Source organism: Mycteria americana, chromosome 2 (genome assembly GCF_035582795.1).
Source record: "Mycteria americana isolate JAX WOST 10 ecotype Jacksonville Zoo and Gardens chromosome 2, USCA_MyAme_1.0, whole genome shotgun sequence".
Taxonomy (NCBI): Eukaryota; Metazoa; Chordata; class Aves; order Ciconiiformes; family Ciconiidae; genus Mycteria; species Mycteria americana.
This window is the reverse complement of record NC_134366.1, coordinates 59,947,045-59,969,966: the sequence shown is the minus strand read 5'-3', so window position 1 is coordinate 59,969,966 and position 22,922 is coordinate 59,947,045. Positions and strand designations below refer to the sequence as shown.

Sequence of the window (22,922 nt, the reverse complement as noted above, 5' to 3'; positions counted from 1 at the left end):
AGCCCACTGTAAACTCTTAACATGTCCTTTTAATGTCCAAAATTACTTTAACACAGGTGATCAGGTTCTGTGGATGTAAGTGGGACTTGTAAAGTCATATTAAATTAACTTTATATTTAAAAGCAGTGCAAAAGCTGAAGTAGGACTCCTCTTTATCTGGACAAACAACAGTAGGCAACTTAACTATCTCTTTTTGCCTTTCTTCCAGAGATCACAGGTTGTTAAAATTAAAGAACGTCATTATAACGCCTCACTTCAGCATTAAAACAGATAGGGCCACCTACATGATAACAGAGGAAGCAGTTGAAAACATACTAGTAGCTTTTAATGGTCTCCCCATACCCAGTGAAGTGCTCCCTAGCTGATGTGCAAAAGGATATCACAGCTCTCTCTTTATTCTTCTCTTTCCCCCCATCAGCTCTAAAGGTTTTTATTCTTACGTTTTTCCTGTTAAGAGAAACCTATTCCAAGTGGGCATGGAAAGCTCTGGCTGGGTCTCACATGTAATTAAAAAACAGCTTTTACATTTTAATTTCCTTGCAAAGTGGAGGAATACATTACTTTTCACTTCCAACCATAGATAGATGCATGCAGGCTTTAAGTGGCTCTGGGAAAAACAACTTCTCATTGCCAATGCACTTACAGTTCTTGCTAGGCTCCCTAGTCCTAAAGAAAATAACATTTTAGATTACATAATTCTCTTTGTTCCCATTCTATTAGCTGTCAAAAACAACAAAGTAAGCTACCTGGCTAGAAATATTATTGATTTGCCATATGGATGTCTCCATTTAAACTAGTTCCTGAGACACAAAATGCTGAGACAAAAGTCACTTTTCAGAAACATACTCAGAATCACTTATTCAAAGCAGACTGGATTTTATGATACAATTTAAAGTACTAGCACTAAGGAAAATTAGTCTTCAGGATGAACGTGCTACTATGTTTGTAATACCAAATTTATGTGCAGTCTACCTCCATATTTTCAACTTTGTGCAAATATTTGGAAGAACACTTGGAGCCCTCTAAGCCTCCAGCACCATTCTGTAAATTAGTGGGAACACAAAAGTCTGTAAAAACACACACAGCATTAAAATCCAAATCTATATGTTTTCCTTTGTATCACTGCTTCTAGATATTTGCAAGAATAACTATATTTGAAACAAGATATGACCGGGAGCTCCACTACTGTGAAGAGAAAACAAATACTTTGACAAATTGTTTTTGTTACTGCAATTATTATAGAAAAAATCAAAATCCCATGGCTTTCCTCCACTAGAAATAACACCTATAGTACAATTAATCATTCAAATTCCACAGGAAAAGGATCTCTTTAAATAGAAGAATGCTTATCCACCTCACTAAAGCTTTGTAGGAAACAAGTTTGCTGTCCTCTCAGTTGTCTTTATGTACTCTCTGTTGTCTTAATACAAGTCCAAAAGACAAATAAACCAATACACAAGTCAGAGTGGCAGTGCTATGCATTTTATTATGTGGTATGATGATTATTCCTATCAGTAAAACTTATAGGAAAGTTGCCATTTAGTGCAGCCAGGATTTTGCCTGTAGTGTTATGCATCTTTACAGAGCCATTTCCACTTCCTTTTTCTTGCAGGTTGTCACTGGTGCTTGCCAAAAGACACTTCCTTGCAGTTTAACATATGATGATGTTACCAACTCTTGCAGCTCAGGGAAACGACATTGCAGCTTTTCAGGAGCAGCAAGTTGGCTGGCAAGAATTTCAAGGCTGTCCCAGGTACCTCCCTATTCTCTGAGGTACAGGTGCCCAGTATGCCTTTCATTGTCACCTGTATGTCCTTGACAAAAATAAGTTTATTCTTTCAAAATAAAAGGCTAAGCAATAAATTACAGAGCTGAAAACAAAGCTACAAGAAGCTAAAATAACAGAGAGAAAAAAAATACCTTTTATTAGATCAATATCCTAAAACTGGAAAAACCACACAAGCTTTTGCACATGCAAACTTTTCTCCAGATGTGAAGCAGCAAACATAAAATCAGATATAGTACTTCATTTCACTTCTACATAAAACAATAGAACATGCTTGGCATTTGCTTGGAGTTTTATTTCTACTTTTGCAGATATTTCAAGAATCTGGGCTGATTAGTTACAGAAGTGCTCCCTGCCGGTGGGGTGCTTTAGAGAGGAAGACACAGCGCTAGACAACAGGATATCTGTCAGTCACTGGAGTGATGGGTTGACTCACACACAATGCCTAACGACTTGGCATTCCACAGACTGGAAGTCATCACTTGAAGGACAGCTTCCCAAAACGTCTTCAGGAAGCAACTGCCTCTCTTTTCAAATTACACTGCAAAAAACAGCCCTTTGTTTCCCACCTTTCCTTAATTTATAAATATTTATTGAATAGTATCAAATTAACTGACATACAGATAAGGAAACCTTCCTGTACTTACTAGATGCTGTTTCCAATCTCTGCTATTTTACTTAGATTGTGCTTGGAAAACACAATACATCCAATCTTACAATTACTAAAAATGGATCAAAAAATGCAGTGGCCACATGAGCAAAGAGATGATCCATTACAGTTCAATCCATTGATTCAGGTTTGTTTGAAACCTTTTGATGGACAAACAGTACATGATCTGGCATAAAGTGCTGCTACAGTAGTCTACTGGGAAAGCTGGCCTCACCTATGGCAAGCAGATGGGTTAGTGATAGCACTTTATGATGGTTTAGAGTCAGTGACAACAAATGCATCGCTTGAGTTGGCCTTGCCTGAAACAACACACTCATGAATATAGATTTGCTGCCTCTGCTTTTTTTCTCCTATGAATCCTGGTCACATATAATACTGCTTTATAACACATAACATAGACATGGGAAGTGTATGTCCTTATCCAGTTTCATGCTTAAGCTAGTCTATACATCCCAACTGGGAAATGTATTATATTATACAAAAATCTTCTAGGCTAACGCAATACTTCAAAAGTCTAATCCTAAGAAACAATTATTATGCAAGCACCTTATTAAGACTGCAGGCATCAGCTTGCCCTGCAGTATTACATGGACACCAATGGCAATATTTAATAACAGGAATGAAGTTCACAGACTGTGCAATACTTCTCTCCCCGTGCACATAGACATTACTAATTTCAGAGAACTTTGTCACAATGTCGGTATGATACCTTTCTATAATAGAAAACTAATAGCACATTGCAACACTGTAATTCAGCTTAACACACTACATGGAGGTCTTTAAGGTACTCTACAAATTAAATCTACTTAGAACATGATAGTTCACTGGTGCAACGCTCTCATCTTGTTTAACCTTAATCAGACTTAGTTTATGGTACCTATTGTTTGGTTGCTGCCCACACTCTACTTTCTGTGACATTCTGTGTCCTAGTAATTCAAACAGCTCTTCAATCACTCAAAATATAAATGGCTTCCTGACCTCTTCTGTCATGTATGTTGCTATACAGATATATCTCCTATAGAGATATATCAGCTCCTGAACCATAACTTGAAAATTAAATGTTCAAGTTACACAAAAAAACTTTGAAGCCATCTGTTTCTCTCCACATCTAACCAGATAACACATCCATTTTCTTGACATTTGATATGTATGTCCTGTTTTTTTGCTTAAAAAAGAGTAACATTCCTTTGACTAGTTTTTTTTTAATTCCTCTGACTAATTGCTTCTTCATTTTCCTCATTCAAATTTGTTTATTTGATGTACGAAGGGAAAAACTACCATGTTGTCCTTCCAAAGTCTTTTTTTTACCTTCAGTACTCAAAAGTGGTTGCCCTCCTTCCTTGATTCATAGCTGGAATTACTTGTGTCTTTGAGGGGGCTTTACAGTGGTCCTTTGATCTCAGGTATTGTAATGTGAGCAGTAAGTTAAAAGATCACCCATTATGTCTTCTCAGCAAGCTTGGAAGCAGTTGATGTGAAACAGGGAATGTGTAAGCATTTTAGCGTTTGTTGCTTTTTTTTAAAAGAAGAAAATTCAAGTAGGCTTAACTAAGAATCCAGTTAATATGCTGTAACTCCACCTTGCTGGTTAATGAATTTTTGCTTTAAAGTTTTAACCATCTGAACTTGAAATCCATGTAAGCAAATGATATTCAAAAATCATCACCAGGATAACAAGAACAATTTATTGTTTTGTATAATTATTACAACACTTTATTATACTTTTGTATAATTATTACAACATTTTATTATACTTTATCCTTTCATTAGTCATTTTATAGAGGATTTGGTGTTAAACTTGACTGCTTTAATGTTCAGCATATCAAAACGTGTTTGGTAGAATTCAAGAAGACACGATTTTGTAATCCATTCTTCTGCAAAGCACTACAGTAGTCAGGAGAGACACAGCAGTGCGCAATTGCTGGGTATTCCATAGCGTGGAAGGAGAGAGGTCCGCAGCAGCGGGGTTTCCCGGCTCCTGAGCTGTTCTCACCCCAGAAGCCAGGCACCCTCTCGAGTGTCTGCTGACCACTGGCACAGCAAAGGGGATCGCTCCAGCACAGGTGTAGTGAATAGAGTACTGAAGCTGTACATGGCAGCCTCCATCACCGGGGATTCACGCTCCAAGTAACCTTGTCAGGAAAATCTTCACACATTCCTCAGCTGGGATAGGCACAGGACTGCCTGTAGCCGGGATAACAGCTGCAGTGACTGAGCACCTGAGCCTGCCCCAGTTGCTTAGCTCTTGAAGAAAGGTTTTGAGGGTATTCTTAGCATCATTTAGGTTGGAAAAGTCCTTCATGCATGCAACAAGATCTGTCACTGGTGTCTGCCGGCCAGAGACAACTCGTTGTGCCATGTTAACTCACGTGGGAATAGTGTAATGACCAACAGAGAGACGAGACCATAGCTGGTATTCAACGACAGTATGGAAAAAACAGCATGCTTGACGTTAATGCAAAATCCCGATTATTTTGAAATTACTAACAGCACAGACACACGATACATTTTTGAAACCATACAATTATTTGTGAACACCTGCTGCTCTCTCTCGGCTCCCCCGAGGGGTTTGGGGTACACCTCCCGCCGCTCTGGCACCTCCGCTCCTCCTCATCCACCCCAACCGCCGGCCCGCGGATGCACCTTTGCGGGCGGCCGCAGCCAGCCAGACGGCCCCGCGGCGGGGGTGCGGACGGCCAGGCAGCCCCCGCTTGGGCGGCCGGCGCGGTGCCAGCGCGGGGCGGCCCCGCTCCGCCCTCGCCCTCGCCCCCGTCCTCCCACGGCCCGGCGGCCCGGCCGGGGCGCGGCGGCGGCGAGCGGGGCCGGCGCGGGTGAGTGCTGCGTGCGGCGCGGCGGGACACCCCGGCCCGGGGCACTGGGAGCGCCTCTGCCGGGCGGGCGGCCACCGGCCGCGGCGGCCCGCCGTCCCCCCGGGGGTCCTCCGCGCCTCGGCCCCCGCTGCAGCCACGGCCGCGCGTCGCCGCGGCTCAACGGGAGGTCGGCGGTACCGTCGGTAGGACCGGGCGTGCGGGGCACGGGGGTCTCCCGGGGGTCTCCGCGCCCCGCCCGACGGCCAGCCCTGGCTGGGAGCAGGACCAGGAGGGGATCTCACCCGTTCCCTGCCGTCCTTCAGGGCCGGACCGAGCCCTGCGGCCGCCGGTCCAGCTCCTTCCTATCTCTAGTCCCACCTGCGGGCTCGCCGGGACAACTGCCAACGCCTTCAGAAAGGGCTCAACCCGCCCTAAGCGGGGAAAACTAGCCATGACACCGCGCTCCGGCGGCTGGAGAGCTGCGGGAGGAGGGGGGGCGCTGGTCCTGTCAGGCAGGCGGTGCGAGAGCAGCGGCGCCTTGTTCAGCAGCCCTGGAGCTGGGCACCCTGCCTGTGCTCAGCCAGGGAAGAAGGGCTGCCGGCGGGTGTCGGGCCCAACGCACATTTGTCTTTTCTGGACCTCTGACCCTACGGCTCTTTCCTAAGTGGCTGAGAGGCAGCGTGGGGGTCTCTTGTCTTTAACTTGAGATAATAGACTTGATTCTTTCCAGAGTCGGCAGAGTGAAGCGTTGTCAGGACACTGAAGGAGACCGAGGCAAAAAAGGGTAAACTTATGTTCAGGAGGTAAATTGATAACTCCAAAGTTCATAGTTGACAAATTATACCTCTGTTATATTAACAAGACTTTTCCCGAGATAATCTCATTCATGCTAATTACTTAATATGGTTGCGTAGGTGGCAATCAAAGGCAGAACTTGGGGGCTAAAAGATACCCTTCCACTCACATGGCCACATTCTTAAATTATCAAGACTTTGGCCTTTAAATATTGAATATTGAACAGGAGTAACATCTGGTAGCTCTTTTGCTTAAGTTTTAGCGTAGCTGGTGTGCCAGAACCAATGTTTTCTCGTGGTATTAACAAGATTATATAAAAACTGAACATCCTTCTGAATAACGCAGGAAGAACACAAGAAAAGTTCTGCATGTGGGAGTACATAACTTTAGCCAACTCTGTCATCAAGTGGAAAAACAGCATGTAATGGAGCCAGTCAATTCCTGTTTTTTAAAAAAGGTATAATGAGTCACTTAAGGACACGTCCTTTTGGTTTCTCATTGCTTTTGTAGGGCATGGAGGGTCAGGAACTGCCTTGTGTGCTAATTGACTGTATAGGAGGGAAGCATGGAGTCTATGAAGACCACATTGAATTTCTGGAGAAACATTTTCATCTCATCACCATGAAAGAATATCTTGAAAACAAGAAATTTCTTGGGAAAAAGATCAGAGCTATTTATATGTGGTACCACAAACCAGTTATTAACGAAGAGCTGCTCCAGAGCTTGCCTAACTTGAAGATAGTTGCAAGCTCTGGAGTGGGAATAGATCACTTGGACGTGAACCTCCTCTCCAGCTATGGTGTGAAAGTGTCCAACACTCCATTTGTTGTTTCCACTGACACTGCAGACATGGGGATGGCTTTGATGCTGGCATCTTCCAGAAGACTCGTGGAAGGTAATAACTGAAATGGTTTTAGTCTTTTTATAGGAAAGGTGACTCTTCAAAACTTGCAGTTAGAAAGTATGTGCTGATGCAAAGGTAAGCTTAAAAGTAGAAATAAAGGAAAATACAGGGATGAGGAAAAAGTTAAGACAAATCTGTCATGTTTACAAGAACTTGCACGCAGTGCATACCATTTCCAAACAGGTGTATCAGCAAGGTAGATGTGTTCTTCTTCAGACAGCCCTAAATTCAGGCTTCCTCTCCCTCAGCCCGTAGCCACTTATTTGTTCTACTTGTTCACTGCAGTCTTGCTTTTCAAGTTTTAATAAAAGGGTATTAAAAGGAAATGTTTTCAAGGAGGCTTAAAACCTGTCTTTGCCAAGCTGACATGTATCTGAGTCATTACAAACAAGCTGTCCAGAAATCTGTCCACCATGCTCTGTGTTTCGTTTCCCTGACAACTTTGGTGTATCTGCAAGATAGCTGGGAAACATATTTTGGCCTTTCTGAAAGTCTTGATGATACTACAACTGATTCATCAGTTGTACCATTCAGTATTTACAATGTAGGTGACACCTGTGGCACTGCCAGTTTCATAAGCCCTGCTGATGAACCACCATGTGTAAGAAGCTGTGTTGCCAAGGTGCATTTCAATGGCGCAATAATCTGTGCTGCAGGCAGAGAGAGATGATGGGCAGGTATGACATTTTTCCTTCTTTTCCCTCCTCCAAGGCTATCAGATGGCAGTCTCCACTGACACCAAGTATTTCCCCGCTGACTGGCTGGGGGCTGAGGTTTCTGGGGCGACCCTGGGGATCGTGGGAATGGGCACCATTGGCTACAAAGTGGCCGAGAGAGCCAAAGCCTTTGAAATGAAGATTTTGTACCACAACAGGAACCAGAGGTAAAGCTGGTTGCAGCTCCATGCAAAGTCTATTTTGTCACTGCTTTTAAACATTGTTTGTACCTTCCACTGTCAAACTGATCTCCTGTTCTCTCTGTGTTAGGGTAGGACTATGTGCTCTCTGCACTACTGTTATTAAATATTGGCCAGTAAGCAGCAAGGGCCGCAGATCGTGGCCAGGTTCACCCAAAAGTCCAAATCATCAGGTGAGCTCATGTTGATGAGGCAGGGCGGAGGCCAGACCGGGGCTGCGGGGAGCTGGAGACCAGCCCTGCTGCGGCATCACTGGGGCAGGGGCTGACGGCCCTGGGGGGAGCTGCCATGGGGTCCTGGGATGTGGGGAAGCCCCGGGGGGCCAGGCAGGGACAGCCAGGGCCGGTGGTTCCCTCAGGTCCATGGCAATAAGTTGCTGCCTTATTACTGGCTCTTTATTTTAAGTGGCAAAGTACATACACTTGCTTCAAGACAGTCATTAATTTCCCAATTTATACAGAAACAAAGTCAGGAAGGAATGGGAGAGATACATCTCACTGGTTTCCCCGTGAGTCAGGGCCTCCTGGGCCTTCCTGTCACGTCGGTGACATTGCAATAGACTGAGGAAAGGAGAGAGAGTCTGGGAGGACATAACTCCTGTGACTTAGGTGAGGCAGGGACACAGGCAGAGACATCTTGCTCTTTCAGAACCAGCTGACAACGAAGAGCCGGACTTGCCAGCCTGTTTGCTGTCTTCTAGATGAGGTGTATGTGCCCTTCACATATGCCATGGCTCCCACCAGGCCCATCCTAGCCTTTTCTTTTGCGGGAATCTGATGGGAGCTGGGCAGTACATGCCCCACCCTTGTCCTGATACAGATCAAATGCACTGGCAGGTCCTGCAGCATGTGGTTTCAGTGAACCAGGACTGATGCACAGAGCAAGCAGACTGCTGCTGACACAAATTTCTGAAGATTTAACTCCTGCCCTGTCTTATGGGTTTCGTCAGTAATTTTCAGATTAGTTACTTTTCACAGGGAAGGGAATTCATGTCAAACATCGGTTTTGCTTTTGGGTTGGAAAAGAATCCCTGTTACAACCAGGAGCTGTGACACAAATGCATTTATTTTATTATTCATTCAGTGCATTTACATGATACTCATTTCTTGGTTTCCATCCCCACAGGTATAGTCCTGCACATTTGTGTATAGTGCACTTGGTATTGTGGGAAACAGCCTAACATTTCTCTTTACTGAGTTTCAGTCAGATAACTGGCTACCTGCTTTGCACTATGGAGCGAAGAAAACAATTAAGAAACCTTTTCTCTAATGGTGATTTGAACTTTTTCTTATTGCTTACTACTGCAGTTTAATTTTGGGTTTTTCCCCTCAGAAACAAGGAAGAAGAAAGTGCCGTTGGAGCTATTTACTGTAAGAAGATAGATGATTTGCTCCAGCAGTCAGATTTTGTGTTGCTGTCTGTGAATCTGACTCCACAGACACACAAACTGATTGGGAAGAGGGAGCTGGAGCTGATGAAACCCACAGCTACTCTCATTAATATCAGCAGAGGTAGGGTGTGGAATAAACAAAACTGCATTATGGTTTGCTGGCATAAAAAGTCCTGGGAAAACCCAGCCCTAATACAGAGTCTGTTGCTCCGAAATTTTCAGTAAATTCTCCGATTACTAGATTATTTCAATGTCCGTGATCATATCTCAGCAAAACATTTAAGCATTTCCGTAATTATGAGCAAGTAGGTCTCTGAAATGTTAGTGAGCTTGGAGTGCTAGAAGCCCGTGTATATTTGTATAATCTCCTACTTAGGCTTTTTATTTATTTAGTGCACTGTTGTTGCTAACATACATCAGGGTGGCACAGCCCATTCTGAAGTCTGGCACTGTACTTTGTTTTATGGTGCTACGTACTGCCTTTTAAAATTCCTGACTGTCCAACTCTGATGCATATACTCAAGCTTCCTCCTTGTGCTTCACCACCCTCTCTCTGCTGCTGCTTCTGCTTTGTGAACATTGCTAGCCCTGCTATTTGCCTGACCACCGTGCCCAAAAGGATGGTGAGAGAACAGTGCGGAATATGAAAATAAGAGTATCCTTCTTACTGTAACCCAGGTCTGGTTGTGGATCAGGATGCTTTGGTGGAAGCCCTTCAAAAGAAAGTTATTAAGGCAGCTGCTCTGGATGTGACATATCCTGAACCTTTGCCAAGGTAGGACATGTTTTTCAGTTAAATATAAATGAGTGTATGTGTGTGGTTCAAAATTAAGTACAAGTTTGTGAGCGCGTGAGAGGTTACATAATTTTGTTAGTAGGAGTACATGATGTATGTGCACTAGTCCTACTGAAGCGATGTCCCCAGTCCTTCTGTCCTAGCCACACAAAATTCACACTGACTCATTTGGAGGATTTGTTGCATAAAAGTCCTGCAAGCCAGGCAGCAGTTTGAACTCCTCTGAGTATGCTTGGGTCATGCAATTAGTTTTTATTTTTAATTATTATTTTAAATATTTCCCTGGCTCCCTTCAGGTGATGAAATAAGAGATGAAAGCTCTGTGAGTGACTAGCTCAGTATTTCTTTTCCTTTCCCAGGGATCACCCTTTGTTAAAGCTGAAGAATGTTATAATAACTCCTCACATTGGAAGTGCCACCAAAAAGACACGCCGCCTTATGATGGAAAACATGACGGAAAGCATACAAGCAGGTCTTGCAGGTCTTCCTGTCCCTAATGAAGTATTCTGTAAAGCGGCCTGCACTTAATGTTAATGCCATTAGTGTTTATCCTAGTGTGAGGAAACAGTAATTTGATCAGTCTTCATGTAATTATCCCACGTGTGCCATACAGATAAAATGTATAATGCATAACCAAAAGCGATTCTGTGTGGAAAACTGCAGTATTTTGTCATGAACTTCAATGAAAAACTCGAGTCCACAGTCTTGCATCAGTGTAATTTATTTTGCTCGCATCCTCTTAAAAATGCCCATCAATGTAACACCAAATTGAAGGACGTTTAAATTGTATTCTAGTTCCACCGACAAACTACATGGCACGGCAAACCGCAGTATGTTAGACCGGCTGTTCCTGACGCTCCAGCAGCAATGCTTATTATCTTTGCGGAGTAGTTTGCAAGGCCTTTGCTGGGGCAGCCTTTTAATGGAAATGCAGCGACCAGGTTTATTTTCACCTCCAAGATAACTCACTTAACCAAGTAATAGAGCCCGTGCTCTATGCCTGCACGGGGCTTGGCTATGTGTGTGTATGAGCTTTCCCCCAGCTCGGGCCCCGAGGCCCGCCCGCAGCTCAGCCCCCCTCCTTCCCTCCCGGCGCCGGCACGGCCACCCACAGCCGCCCGCCGGCGCGGCCGTTACCGCCGCCTCCGCCGGGGCGCTACAGGCCCGGGCCGCAGCGCCGCGAGGGGGAGCCGGCGGCACCGCCAGAGCCGCCGGGCGGGGAGCTCCACGCCGCCGGGCCGGGCCGGGCCGGGCAGGGCAGGGCCAGGCCAGGCCACTGCGGCAGCATGTGGAGCGCCCGGGCGGCGGCGGCCGCGGCGCGGCGGGCGCAGGAGGCGGCGGTGCCGCGCTGGTGCCGGGCGCTGCGCAGCTCCGGCGCCCTGAGCGGCTCCAGGGACCTGCTGAAGAAAATGCTCCGCAAAAAGAAGTAGGTGCGGGGCCGCCGGCCGGGCTGGGCCGGGGGGCTGGCGGGCAGCAGGCCCTTCCGCCGCGCTGGGCCTCGCTGCGGGCTGAGGTGGCCGGGGCCGGGCGGGCTGCCAGGCCTGCCGTGCCTCCGCCGGCGCGGGCAGGCCGTGCTGCCGTGGGGCGCCTCGCCGGGCCTGCCTGCGGCCTGGCGAGCGTGCTCCACGCTCCCGGCCGGGCCGGGCCGGGCCGGGCCGTGCACCGCCTGCGCCCGCACCGCCGTGCCGTGCCGGGCCCTGGCGGGGGTGGTTTGTGGGCACTGGGCGAAGTTACGTGAGAGGCGTTGTGGGGCTCGGGTGGGGGCGCTCCCGTGTTCCCGGTAGCACGGGGGAGAGCCACCCACCCCGAGTCGCCCTGCGAGCAGCATCTCCGGTGGCCGTGGGGCTCTGATAACGGTGCTTCAGTACTGTGTCAGGTTACACCGATCTCTAAAGAAACCTTAGGGTTGTTCTTTCCCCCTCTCCACGTGCAGCCTCAGCCGTGAATGGAAGCATTGCTCCCCGCACCCCACCCGCGCCTGTAACCGCTGTGGGGAAAACTACTTGCAGACATGAAAACCTGGGTGTTGTGTCGTGTGCCTTCAGGGCAGGTGACGTTTTAATTACACAGGGAACCCGTTGTTTCTCTGAGCTGCTGAAAGATAAAGCTGATTTCCTTTCCTTTTTCCAAAAGAAAGAAGCTTTGGTATGACAGCTCTACCCTGGGATCTAAAATGGTAAGTGTGAGCTTTTAAGGTGCTGTGTTTATCTGTGCCAGGAGGAACAGGTTTCTGTTTCTGCCATTGTGATTAACTTTGGAAAAAACATTTTCTGGTGGAGAAATAGCAGAACTTTGTGAATGCATACTAGAGCTCCAGTTTCAGTGTGACATGCCAGGATTGCTGTTGAGAAGCCGTTTGGCTCGCCATGGCCATTTCTTCTTCTGTACCGATCTTTCATCCACACCAGCACCAACACTCTCTTGCACACTCTTGAGCCCATAGCAGAGAACTGGTCCAGATTAAACCTTCTGTATACCAGCTTAATTTTACTTTTATAGAAAACAAGTTCTCACGTTTGTTTTTCAAACAAGCAATGCTTTTCAGTTAATATGTGCTGTATTTTAGAAAACTGATTTATTGAGCAGTATAACTCGCTACAAAATAATAAAGAACTAAAAAACCTTGAGTAATACATGAAGGTCAAAGGTTTTGTGAACAGAAATATACTTTATTGAAACACCTGATACGTAAGACCTATATAAAGCCATCACAGCTCCAGTAATGGCATTCTAAGAGCATACTTAGTAGAGTGCACAAAACTGTATATAATTGCCTAATACAACTTTGTAACTACTGATTAATGTGTTGTGTTTTTTTTAAAGATGTATAAACCAACCAAGTTGGCCTCTGTAATGAAAGATAACCAGACAAAAACTAGGAAAGAAGATAACATACGCTGCAGAGTCTTGAATAGTCTTATTCATAAAGCTGTGGCAGAGATGATGACTACCTGTGAAGTTAATCAAGAACTTTATGATCTCAAGCTGGAAATCTGCAAGGCAAGTGCCAAAGCTACAGCTTGTGTTGAGTTGCTCTGACTACGCCTTGAGGTTGGCATGGCGCGCCAAAGGAGCTTCCTTGGGTGTTGTGATGCGTGCAGGAGGAGTTTGACTGCATTGCTTCTGATGTGGCACAGCACAGCAAGATGAGGCTCTGGATTCACTTGGACACTAGGAGAACTTTGCCACTGTTGTACCTGGCTTAGTAGACCTTTGCCACTATAATGCAAATGCAACTTAGGCTAACTAAATGGTGATTCTCCTGATACGACTTTTTTTTCTGCTACTCAGACATGGACTATTTGCCTTGCCCTTTCACAAGGAGGTGCCTGGTTTTACCAACCTAAGTGTATCTTTCTAAGAGCCTTTTCTTCGTGCAGCTGTGTGAGAGTTGGTACTTCCTTGTTGACACCCTCACCAGCATCATTACACGGGCGGAAGACCTAAGTGAGGCATGAGCTTAGTTCAAAAAAAAAGGCAAGCCTAAGAAAATGACACTGGCAAGCAAGGTTCCAGAAAGAACTGGAATTTGTACCTAATTGTAGCTAGTGTTGTCATATTTCATGGGTTTGAAAGGGATGTTAAAGCTCTGATTCAGGAGCTAAGTCAGTCTCTTGTTTGTTGTCTGTAGTTTTTTCTTCTATGTTTGCTGTTTTGTTAAGATTAAATGATACCAGTGTTTGGCTTAAAAGCTTGATGGACTTAACTTTGTTAGTTAGAAGCATGGAAAAAAAATTGCACCTCATAGCTGCATTTATGAAAAGGGGTTTGTCATTTATGATTGAAACAGATGATGTTGCCAGCTGAATTCATTCTGTCTTCAGGCAAGTGATTAAAATTACATGGGCAAGATGAATCTTTTGACCGTGTATGTGCAGTATCCTTCATAAAGTATTTCTCTCTCTCTAGGGCTTTGAGGATTGCTTGTCTAACTCGGATGGCATGTCTGCACATAAAAATACTGGTTAGTGTAGGCAAGCCACAGCACTTTCAGGAGGCATTGCTGTAAATGAAACAACTTATGAGAGCGGGAAAGAAACAGCCTTCTTCCAAATATAGTGCTTCCAACTGCATAGTGCTTAAGTGTTTCTGGTGCACTGGGACACGGCTGAGACTCAGTCCTGATTTACTCTTGAGCTGATTCTGGTCCAATGTCGTTACTTCCGTTATCAAAATAAATCTTCTAGTAGGCTTTCTACAATCCATTCGAATTTGGGGTTTTTTTTGTATAAAAAGTTAAAATTACATAATAGTAATACAGATAAGAATCATGCTTCAGGCTTGATACATCAAACTTTTATCCACTCGATAATATTACTTGTGATGATGAAGAAATGGCTTGTATTAGATAGGGTTGTTGATGTGCTTGCATTAGACTCAGTGTGGGAGATGGGGGAGGTTTGATCCTCCAGTAGAAACAGCCAGTTAATGATCACTGTGGGTTTTTTTTTTAATGAGTGATGGGTTTCCTGAGGCAGGAGTTATTTGGTGGTGGAAAAAAGCAGTGTCTGCTTTGGTTTTTGGGGACAGTCCATTCTGCCCTAGGAAAGAGTAGCACTGTCAACAGCAGACTGTGATGCAGGTTAGATTCCTGGGAGTACTCTGATGGAGTTGTCTTTTCCTGCTAATGTCTGTAGACACCTATTTGTTTGAAGAGTTGGTTTCTGGACTAGGTGACCTCTGAACTGTACCTTCTCATGGGTAGTTTATGCCTTCTCCCTCTTCCTCGGCTCTTTCCTTTGGTTGAGCCAGATAGGTTATTAAAATTTTGCTGAGTATACTCTCGTAGCGAGAACCTGTTCTGTAAGACGCTGCTAGATGCGATGAATGACAGTTATAGAAATCTTTCAGAATCAAATTTGTGTTTCAGAAGTTTATTTTTCAGGAAGATTGTTGGTCTATCTCATGTGTGCTTTGGCCCCTGCACACCATGCATTCTCAGTTGCATGCATGACAGCTATGAATGTCATGTTCGTGAGCTAGAGCACTGGAGGTTCCCAGCAGGCTTTAGAGCCGGAGAGACTCTTACATTACAGTAGCATGGAGGACATTCTCTTTTCTGTCAATATCAAAACCAAACTCTGGGTGACAACAAACCAGGCAGTGTCACACGTCCTTCTTTAGTGGAAACTTACACTTTCAACTATATTCCAAAACAACATGCCATAAATTGTTATTCTGGACTATTTGTGATGGTAGCACTGTCGCATTGACTAAATGTAGCACTGTCAGTAATGTACAGGTATTGACAGACTTCTCCCCATTTAATTTCAGTTGAAGGGGAGATTAGGCAGTGACTCGCCTAAATAAAAAAAGTCCTTTCAGGTACTGAATGTAAATCTCATTTGGTGTTAAACTCTACCTCTGTAAAGTAATTTTGGTTCTTAAGAGCAGAGATGGAAGAAGAGGTTCTCCTAAGAATTTACATATTTGGTTTGGGTCACTGTATGCTTATTCATGAATTAGAGACTTTGTTGTATATGAAGAGTGTGTATATATATAATTTTAAAGAAACGTTTGTCTTTTTGCAGGTGTCCCTGGCATCAAACTTTTCAGCGTGTCGTGTGTACTGGAATCCTGCTGCTACTGTGGAGAAAGAAAGTTACGTTGAAAGTGTGCTGCGGAAGAGTGCTCCACGTATACGGTACTGCTATGGGATAAACAGTTAGACCACTTCATAAATTCATAGCCATGTACTAGTACCATTTCTTAAGTATTTCTGACAATCTATATCTGACCTGTTAGGATGCTTTAGGTTTTTAGATATTTGGAGTCAGAGCATCTCCTGTGATGAGCCTCACAGGATGACTGTGTCAGATTAGCTGTGTATTCTCCTGCTGGAGCACAGCTGGCTTATTTGGCTTCTGTGCTTTCCTAGGATTGGACTGGGCTGAGCAGAAAGAAAAAGGAATTTGGATGAAGTTTCACTTCGTTGTATTAGTGATGGTGGGCTGGACATGCTGTGCACAACAGTAGGCCAGAATATGATGCTGCGCAAGACGACTGGCAATTACAACAAGTATCTCCTTACAGATTCACTGGGCAATTCTGATCGCTAGGGACAATTTGGACCTCCAGAAGGGATGACTGGTACTACAGAAATTCTTCACAATACTGATACCAAAAAATAAATGTTGGGATGCTACTGTGTATTGTGATGCTTTTACCCATTTTTGGCAGAGGGTCCAGTGAGTTTTCAGGGTATCGTAGAGATTTTTGTCTGTCCCTCTTTCCTGGGCTCATCCTCTGCTACCCAGCCAGTCTGTTGGAGGATCAGGACTTCACCCCATGGGGAAGGTGGCATTGAAGCATACTTGTAGAGCCATTTCCTTTCCCCCTGTTTCCCTAGGCTGTGTAATTCCTGCTCCAGCACAATGCTCTCTTCTACACCCAACAGCTTCCACTATTTGAAAAGGAATGTTGCTGGCTGGGAAGAAGACAAGGGGAGCCCTGTCAGTCCTTCCTGCAGCTAGCATGTAGGACTAGTTGTCTTGCCTTGCTGTGAGGGTTCTATCACCCATTGCTCTCACCCATACAGTGGGGATAAGGAAGCCAAATGAAGTGGGGAAAGACCTGTGCTAGCCTGTGCATTTAGGACAAATCTAATATCATCAATACTCAGTGGGATCTGCAGCTAGTAGTTTTTGTATGTTATACATTCAGTGTTGGGATTGTGCAGTGATGTATTGCTTAGCACTAACCTGAATGGATACCCATCAGACTGTAAGTTTTGCAAACCATATCCTTAAATTTTCAGTACCGCTGGAATTAATTTAACATATTATATCTGTCCTGGAGGTGCTGTACTGTTACTTATACTGGTGAATGCTGTATTTTTGCCAGGTATCTTCTGACGAGTCAGCAGATTCTAGGAAATGTACCCCCAATAGTATTTGTAAAAGACAAAGAAGCTGCAGCTGTAAAAGAGGTAATTGTAATCGTTGACTCAATGTACAAAGATAATGATATGCAAACATGGTGACTTAGCATACCATAATGCTTAGGAATATGGAGAGAGCTGCTCATTCAATTGCTCTACCAATCTACATTAAAAATCAGTCTTTGTCTATACCCTTTCCTCTTCATGTTCCAAAGCATTTTAGCAAAGAATCTTCAGTAAGACTGATGCTTATATACAACGTCAAAGAATCCTTGTAGCTATTGCCTCATGAACTTTTTTTGATGCTACTATTAAAATTTCTGAACTGAAGTTTTCAGAGAAGCTTGTAGGCCAGGTCATTAGGTCAATAAAGAAATCCTGAAAAATGAAATTACAATTTTAAGGGATAATATAGGGTAGGCAGTTGTCTGTTGCCTGGTATACATGATTATAGAAATGAGGTCTGAGGAGCTGTCTTCCACATTTTAAATGTTATGTGTTTTTAAAATGCCATTGAATCTAATCAGTGATTTAAAATTTTTTTTTACCCCAAGCTTTTTCCATCTGTCAATTGTTAACATGTTTCTAGGGAAGTGCAGATCTTTGCATAGAAGATGTAAGATCACTCATACTACTTTTTTTTTTCACTTTTAAAATTATCTTTACTATTTCACATTTTCTGTCAAGATGTTGATAGTTTTAACTAGTTGAAATATTGCTAGCATAATGATGTTTTCTACGAATTTGCTGTCATTAGGACTGTGAAGTGAGATCTCTTAAATACTGAGATTTCCAGAAGAGAAAGATGAACCAATGAGTGGAATTTCATGAAAAACGTCTCCTCGAGCTGTTGATGTGAATGGAAAGAACATTAGTTGAAAAGAGCACGTTCACATTTCTGTGCCCTGAAGTGCCTTATTCACAGATGTGTTACTATTACAACCAATTACTGTTAGTGACTTACGGGCTCATGCGGTGTGTATAAGCAGAGCTGGAAGGGATAACAAGAACTTCAGACTCTCTAGAATTGCAGTGAATTGCTTGAACTTTCTGTGGTCAGAAAAATTCTGAGTTTCATGCCAATATGCTGATCCACAGTGCAAATGTTTTTCACCTGCGTTAGCATCAAGAAAAAGCACAAGAATAGAAATTAACTAAACACTTCTGAAAACTGTTTATATTCGTTATTATTCTCCCCCTAATCAACACGAGAAATTCTACACAACAAGTAACAAGTGATTATGGAAGCACTTTGTCATTACTATTACTCTGTTATTAACATACCTAGATGGAGCTACAAATATGTACTCCTGCAGGTCCTGCTGTTCAGGTCTGTTATTGTGGAACCTGTTCCATTAATCGCTGTTTCTCAAGCTTTGTTAAATGACCACTTACTCTTTTTGAAGAAGAAAGCCCATGGACTACCTTACTTTCAAGTTCAGTGCATAGGCACCAAGAAAGTTAACCACACAAGACAAGTAAAAACTCTCCTTATATAGCTTCTGTCAGTGAATGGCACTGGGAAGCACTTAGGTGGATCATCTTTTCACAGTTTGCAGATCATCAGATTTATGTAATCCACAGATTCAAATAACAGGGCTTGAAATAACATAGCTGAACCTGATTTTTAAGTATTGGAAGACAGGGAAGGACCATCCAATTCAACTCCTAGAAGAATACGTTGAATTAGAAGGGAAGTAATGTAAAGAAAAGTAGGAATAAAAATTTCAAATGAGATAAAATTTTCACAATTAGGTACAGTCTATAAGCACTGGATATACTAGATTTGTAGCATTTACTGGTGTTGCCATGTTAAAAAGGAGTTGGGAACTCAGTATTTACATGCAATAGAAATACAAACTTGCAGAAAGGAGGAAGAAGTGAAAAAAATCCTAGTGCAAGGATGTTATGAAAAAGGATTTGCAAGACTGAAGACCAAATAAAACAAAAATTATATATGTCACACAATCCCTAGCCAACTGTTCAGAATGTACATAAGGCAAAAAACTTTGTAGGAATCCCTGGATCAGTTATGCTGTTTGACACAAACTTCCTAGGCAAGAATTATAAGCAGTTCCATGTAAATGGAGGAAAAGGCTATTTTGAAATGGTTTTGCTAAATATTCCAAACATGTAGAAAATAAAATATTTGCTGTTTGATACTTGTCTATTTCTTGTGTAGGTGTGAACAAAGTAAATTTAATACAGGGCCTTTAATATGTATTGTCTTCATGTGTTTACAGATTGAGGAATTATTGTCAATCGCTGATTTTGGACCTCCAGAAGAAGTAGAAACATTATCTCAAAATGATTCTAGGTGGGTTTTTTGAATCAGAATTGTACAAGTGTCTGTTTTCATCTCTGTTGGCCAACTTAAATTGGGTATTATTTGACACGACAGAAAGTATATTTTAATTAGGTGTGTACATTGGTGTTATCTCAGAGTTCAGCAACATAACATGTGAGGAAATAGACATAACATAACATAACATAACATGTGAGGAAATAGAAAGTAAAAGAGAGAGACTTTTTGGAAGACCTTACCGAAAAGGCATCTCAGCTTTTAAAGAGATCAGCTGGGGCCTTTTATTAACAGAAGAGGCTACAGAATAGCCTAGACAAAACTAGTGTGTCATCAACCCAGAAATTAAATATAGGGGATGGCATTTTATTTTGTGGCTTAAGCTTTCTTTACCAATGTTACACCCATTTATTAACATTAAGGAAAAATATTGCTTATTATATATGCTCTGGTTTACTTTTATATTTTAGCGCAGACACATTTTCATAGGCTATTTTGTTGTTGGTTCTCGTGCACAGGTACCTTGCTGCAGACCACAGGTTTGCAAATATGGAAAGGGAAAGTCTATTTTTTATATATAAGTGGACCTCTGTTAAGCTGTGGAGAATGACTGAATGGTCACTTGTAACAGCATAGTGTATGTGCTTTCAGAGGGAACTAACCCATAAGGTGGTATCAGAACACAGTCTTAGAAATCAGCTGTGTTTGATGTCTATGCTCTCAGTGACATAGTCATCAGACTTGTTACTTGCAGACCCAATACTTCTTCTGGTATTAGTATATTTACTTTTATGAGGGAAATATTTTTAGAATTTCTAAGAATTCAAGACTCAATGTGTTTGTGATAATTAAATTTTTAAAAATGCTTTGCAGCAGTAATATTTGTTTCTTGCTGATAATTTTCTCATGAGGATAAAAGCTCTACATTTACCACTACTCCTCTACTTGGCCACTTTTTTTCTGGTATAAGTTTGGATTGTTATACATGAGTACAAGTATACTGATAAATCTCCCTAAGTTAACAAAAAGTAAGTTAATTTAGCATTCTTCTGTGAGGGATTTTTGGCTATTGGGGGATAAGGCTGAACAATCTATTGGAATAATCATTCTGTGGACTGGATGCTCTCAAAGCCAACAGCCTTGCACTTGTGTGCTGCAGTCTGTTGGTGGAAATGCCTTTTGTGCCTTAACGTGTCACGGGATGGTTCATCAAGTTTAAATCAGAAATAGCTTCTTGGGAGAAATCACTGTTGCGACAGACTTTCCCACAGGGCACCTAACATTTTCCTCTGTTTGTGTCTTGTGGAAATACTTAAGTCCAGCTTAAGGTACCATATGCTGTCATTCATACGCCTGTCTGATGTGTTCTGGGCACAGGCTGCTGCTTCTCACTTCTTGGAAGAGCTGGGAGAAGTCTTAACTTCCTTGGGGCTCCCAGGTCCCATGCTCACTCTGTTACCTATGCACACCTTTTGCCAGAAGCAAGCAGTTTCATCTGGAATGTAGTTGCTTTATTGGCTTCCTCCCATTAAATCTGTTGATGTGCTGACAGGCTTATACACAGCCTGTCCTTGGACACAGAGTACGGTGGTATCTCTTCCTTCTTAACACAGGGAGCACAATGCTGAACACAGTGCATTAATAAAATAAAACTGAAAACTCCAGTTTATTTCTGTGTTATTCAAGTTGTCACAGTTACCATTGCCCCTTAAAATACACACATGAAAAAAACCCCACATCATTTGCTTTCCTTTCCACAGTAAACTGTTCTCTTCAGCAACTCAACCTTCAGATTCACCCATGTGGTCTAATCTTTTTGGTATTGACCATGAACTGCTGAATAAGCAGATAATGGACTACAAAAGACTGAAAGTGTCAAGAGATACAGAAAGCATTGCTTGGACAGAAGAGCAGGAGCAGCAGCTTTCTAAGATTCAAAAGAAAATGAAAAAGAAAAAAACAAGGAATCCTCCTGATGATGACATTACACCACAGAAATACTTACTGGACAGAGATGAAGCTGATTACTGGGATGATAACACTGAATCAATCTTGGACTATGAACTGGAGGATGAATTACAGGAAGAGGTAAACGAATTGGAGGCAGATGATGGCAAAACTGTAAGTCAGCCTACTGATAAACTGAAATGAAGTGAAAAAGCCACTCCCTTTAAAATGGAGGCTGCCAATAGCAAAAAAAAGACTGCCATAGATACTGAAAGATTAGTTTTGTACAGCCTGTTTACCACTTCCTCTTTTAAACTGATAGGTTTGCCACATGTGGGGAGGTTTGCTAGCACAAGGTATGTAAGAAAAACAAAAATGCTATTTGTGACATTCTGTTAAACAGCTTTTAAGCTGCTGCAGTTGTAGGACTTTCAACCAGAGAACAGTTTTGCAATAACAAAATACACGTAGTGCAGCACTGAGTTAAAACTTCTTGCAGTTTTGTTGATTATTTCCAATAAAATTTATGGTTTCTGTGTTGAAATAAAATGTCGGGGTTTTTTTTGAGTGATCCGGATAAAAATAATCACAAAGTGATGGTGTCTGTTATTCTAAGGTCAGGAAGGAAGAGGGAAGCAAAATAATGGCAGTGGCGTTCAAAGAGTAGCCTTCAGTGCACAAAGACCAAGACAGGGTATTCTCTAGAGGACGTAGTCTAATGGGGGAACTCTTTCCACAAGAAGGTGAAACTCATTGAAATTATGGCCGATGAAGTTACAACCCTAAAAGAAAATAAATATATTTATTTTAATATTCAGAAATTTACAGTTGTGCAAGGGGAACTGTGACCAGAAAAGAATGGAGAACTGCTCATCTGTTGGGTAAAATTGGGCAAAGCATTGACCGTGGCTGAAAAAATGTATTAAAAACTCAAAGGTGGAGAAAAAGCAGCAGGGAAGAATGCCCCAGTAACTGTTTGAGATTTGGAAATGGGGAACCATATAAAAAGTGAGAATAAAGCTTTCTGGCTCAAAGCAAGTAAAAAATAATAGCATGAGTATATCAAGTCAGAAGGGCTGAAGCATCAAAAATAAGCTATAACTAACAAAGTAGTAAAAAGGAATTCTAATAAGGAACATTTAATTCCAGTAGTTAATGGGGAAGTAAAGACAGACAATGCAGGGGAGGTTGCGCTAGACTGCGGTGCTTGAGTTTTTCAAAAAGATTTAAAAGACAGCGAGTGTAAGCTCCAGAATATAAAAAATAGTCTGAAAGATTTTTAGGTTGAAGGGAGGAGTTCAGGTCAGCAAAGAACACTGAAATTCACTGTAGGCTATTTAATAATCCCCTTGAAGCACATTCTGAAGATTGATTGCCTGTAAGAATATGGAGAGGATATGGGCTATGAATGTCCGTAGGATATTCCTATAAGCTGTTAAGAGCTTGTATTGAGTAAGGGTCGGGATCTTACAAATTTATGCATCACTTTTATTAGGATACATGTTGAAGCTGTAGCTCACATTAGTACTTGCCTAACTTGAAGTAGGTGAATAATCCCACAAATTTCAGCATGCCTTGTTCAGGCTTTCTAGGAGTTCTTCCTAAATTCCACGGGATGGACACACTTTGAAGTAGATGCTTTAGTTTGTTTTCTAGTGAGTGAGGGTATTTATCGTATCAGAAACTGTTCATGTGCAGTATCACTGTCAATCAAAGCTAGCCATTA

General features: G+C 42.8%; 2 protein-coding genes across 2 annotated transcripts; both read left to right on the top strand.

The window, feature by feature from the left end:
* Positions 1-6,048: 6,048 nt before the first annotated feature.
* LOC142406663 (putative 2-ketogluconate reductase) lies at positions 6,049-10,666 on the top strand. The gene is made up of 6 exons (XM_075495608.1): positions 6,049-6,069; positions 6,572-6,956; positions 7,677-7,848; positions 9,214-9,392; positions 9,950-10,046; positions 10,427-10,666. Exons 2-6 carry the CDS (start codon positions 6,575-6,577, stop codon positions 10,593-10,595), a joined length of 999 nt encoding a protein of 332 aa, XP_075351723.1. The 5' UTR covers positions 6,049-6,069; positions 6,572-6,574; the 3' UTR covers positions 10,596-10,666.
* A 499-nt stretch (positions 10,667-11,165) lies between these two features.
* On the top strand, positions 11,166-21,748 carry RBFA (ribosome binding factor A). The gene is made up of 7 exons (XM_075493633.1): positions 11,166-11,493; positions 12,201-12,243; positions 12,891-13,067; positions 15,599-15,711; positions 16,911-16,995; positions 19,191-19,264; positions 21,010-21,748. The coding sequence occupies exons 1-7, from the start codon at positions 11,354-11,356 to the stop codon at positions 21,398-21,400; spliced, it is 1,023 nt and encodes a 340-aa protein (XP_075349748.1). The 5' UTR covers positions 11,166-11,353; the 3' UTR covers positions 21,401-21,748.
* The last annotated feature ends 1,174 nt before the right edge of the window (positions 21,749-22,922 follow it).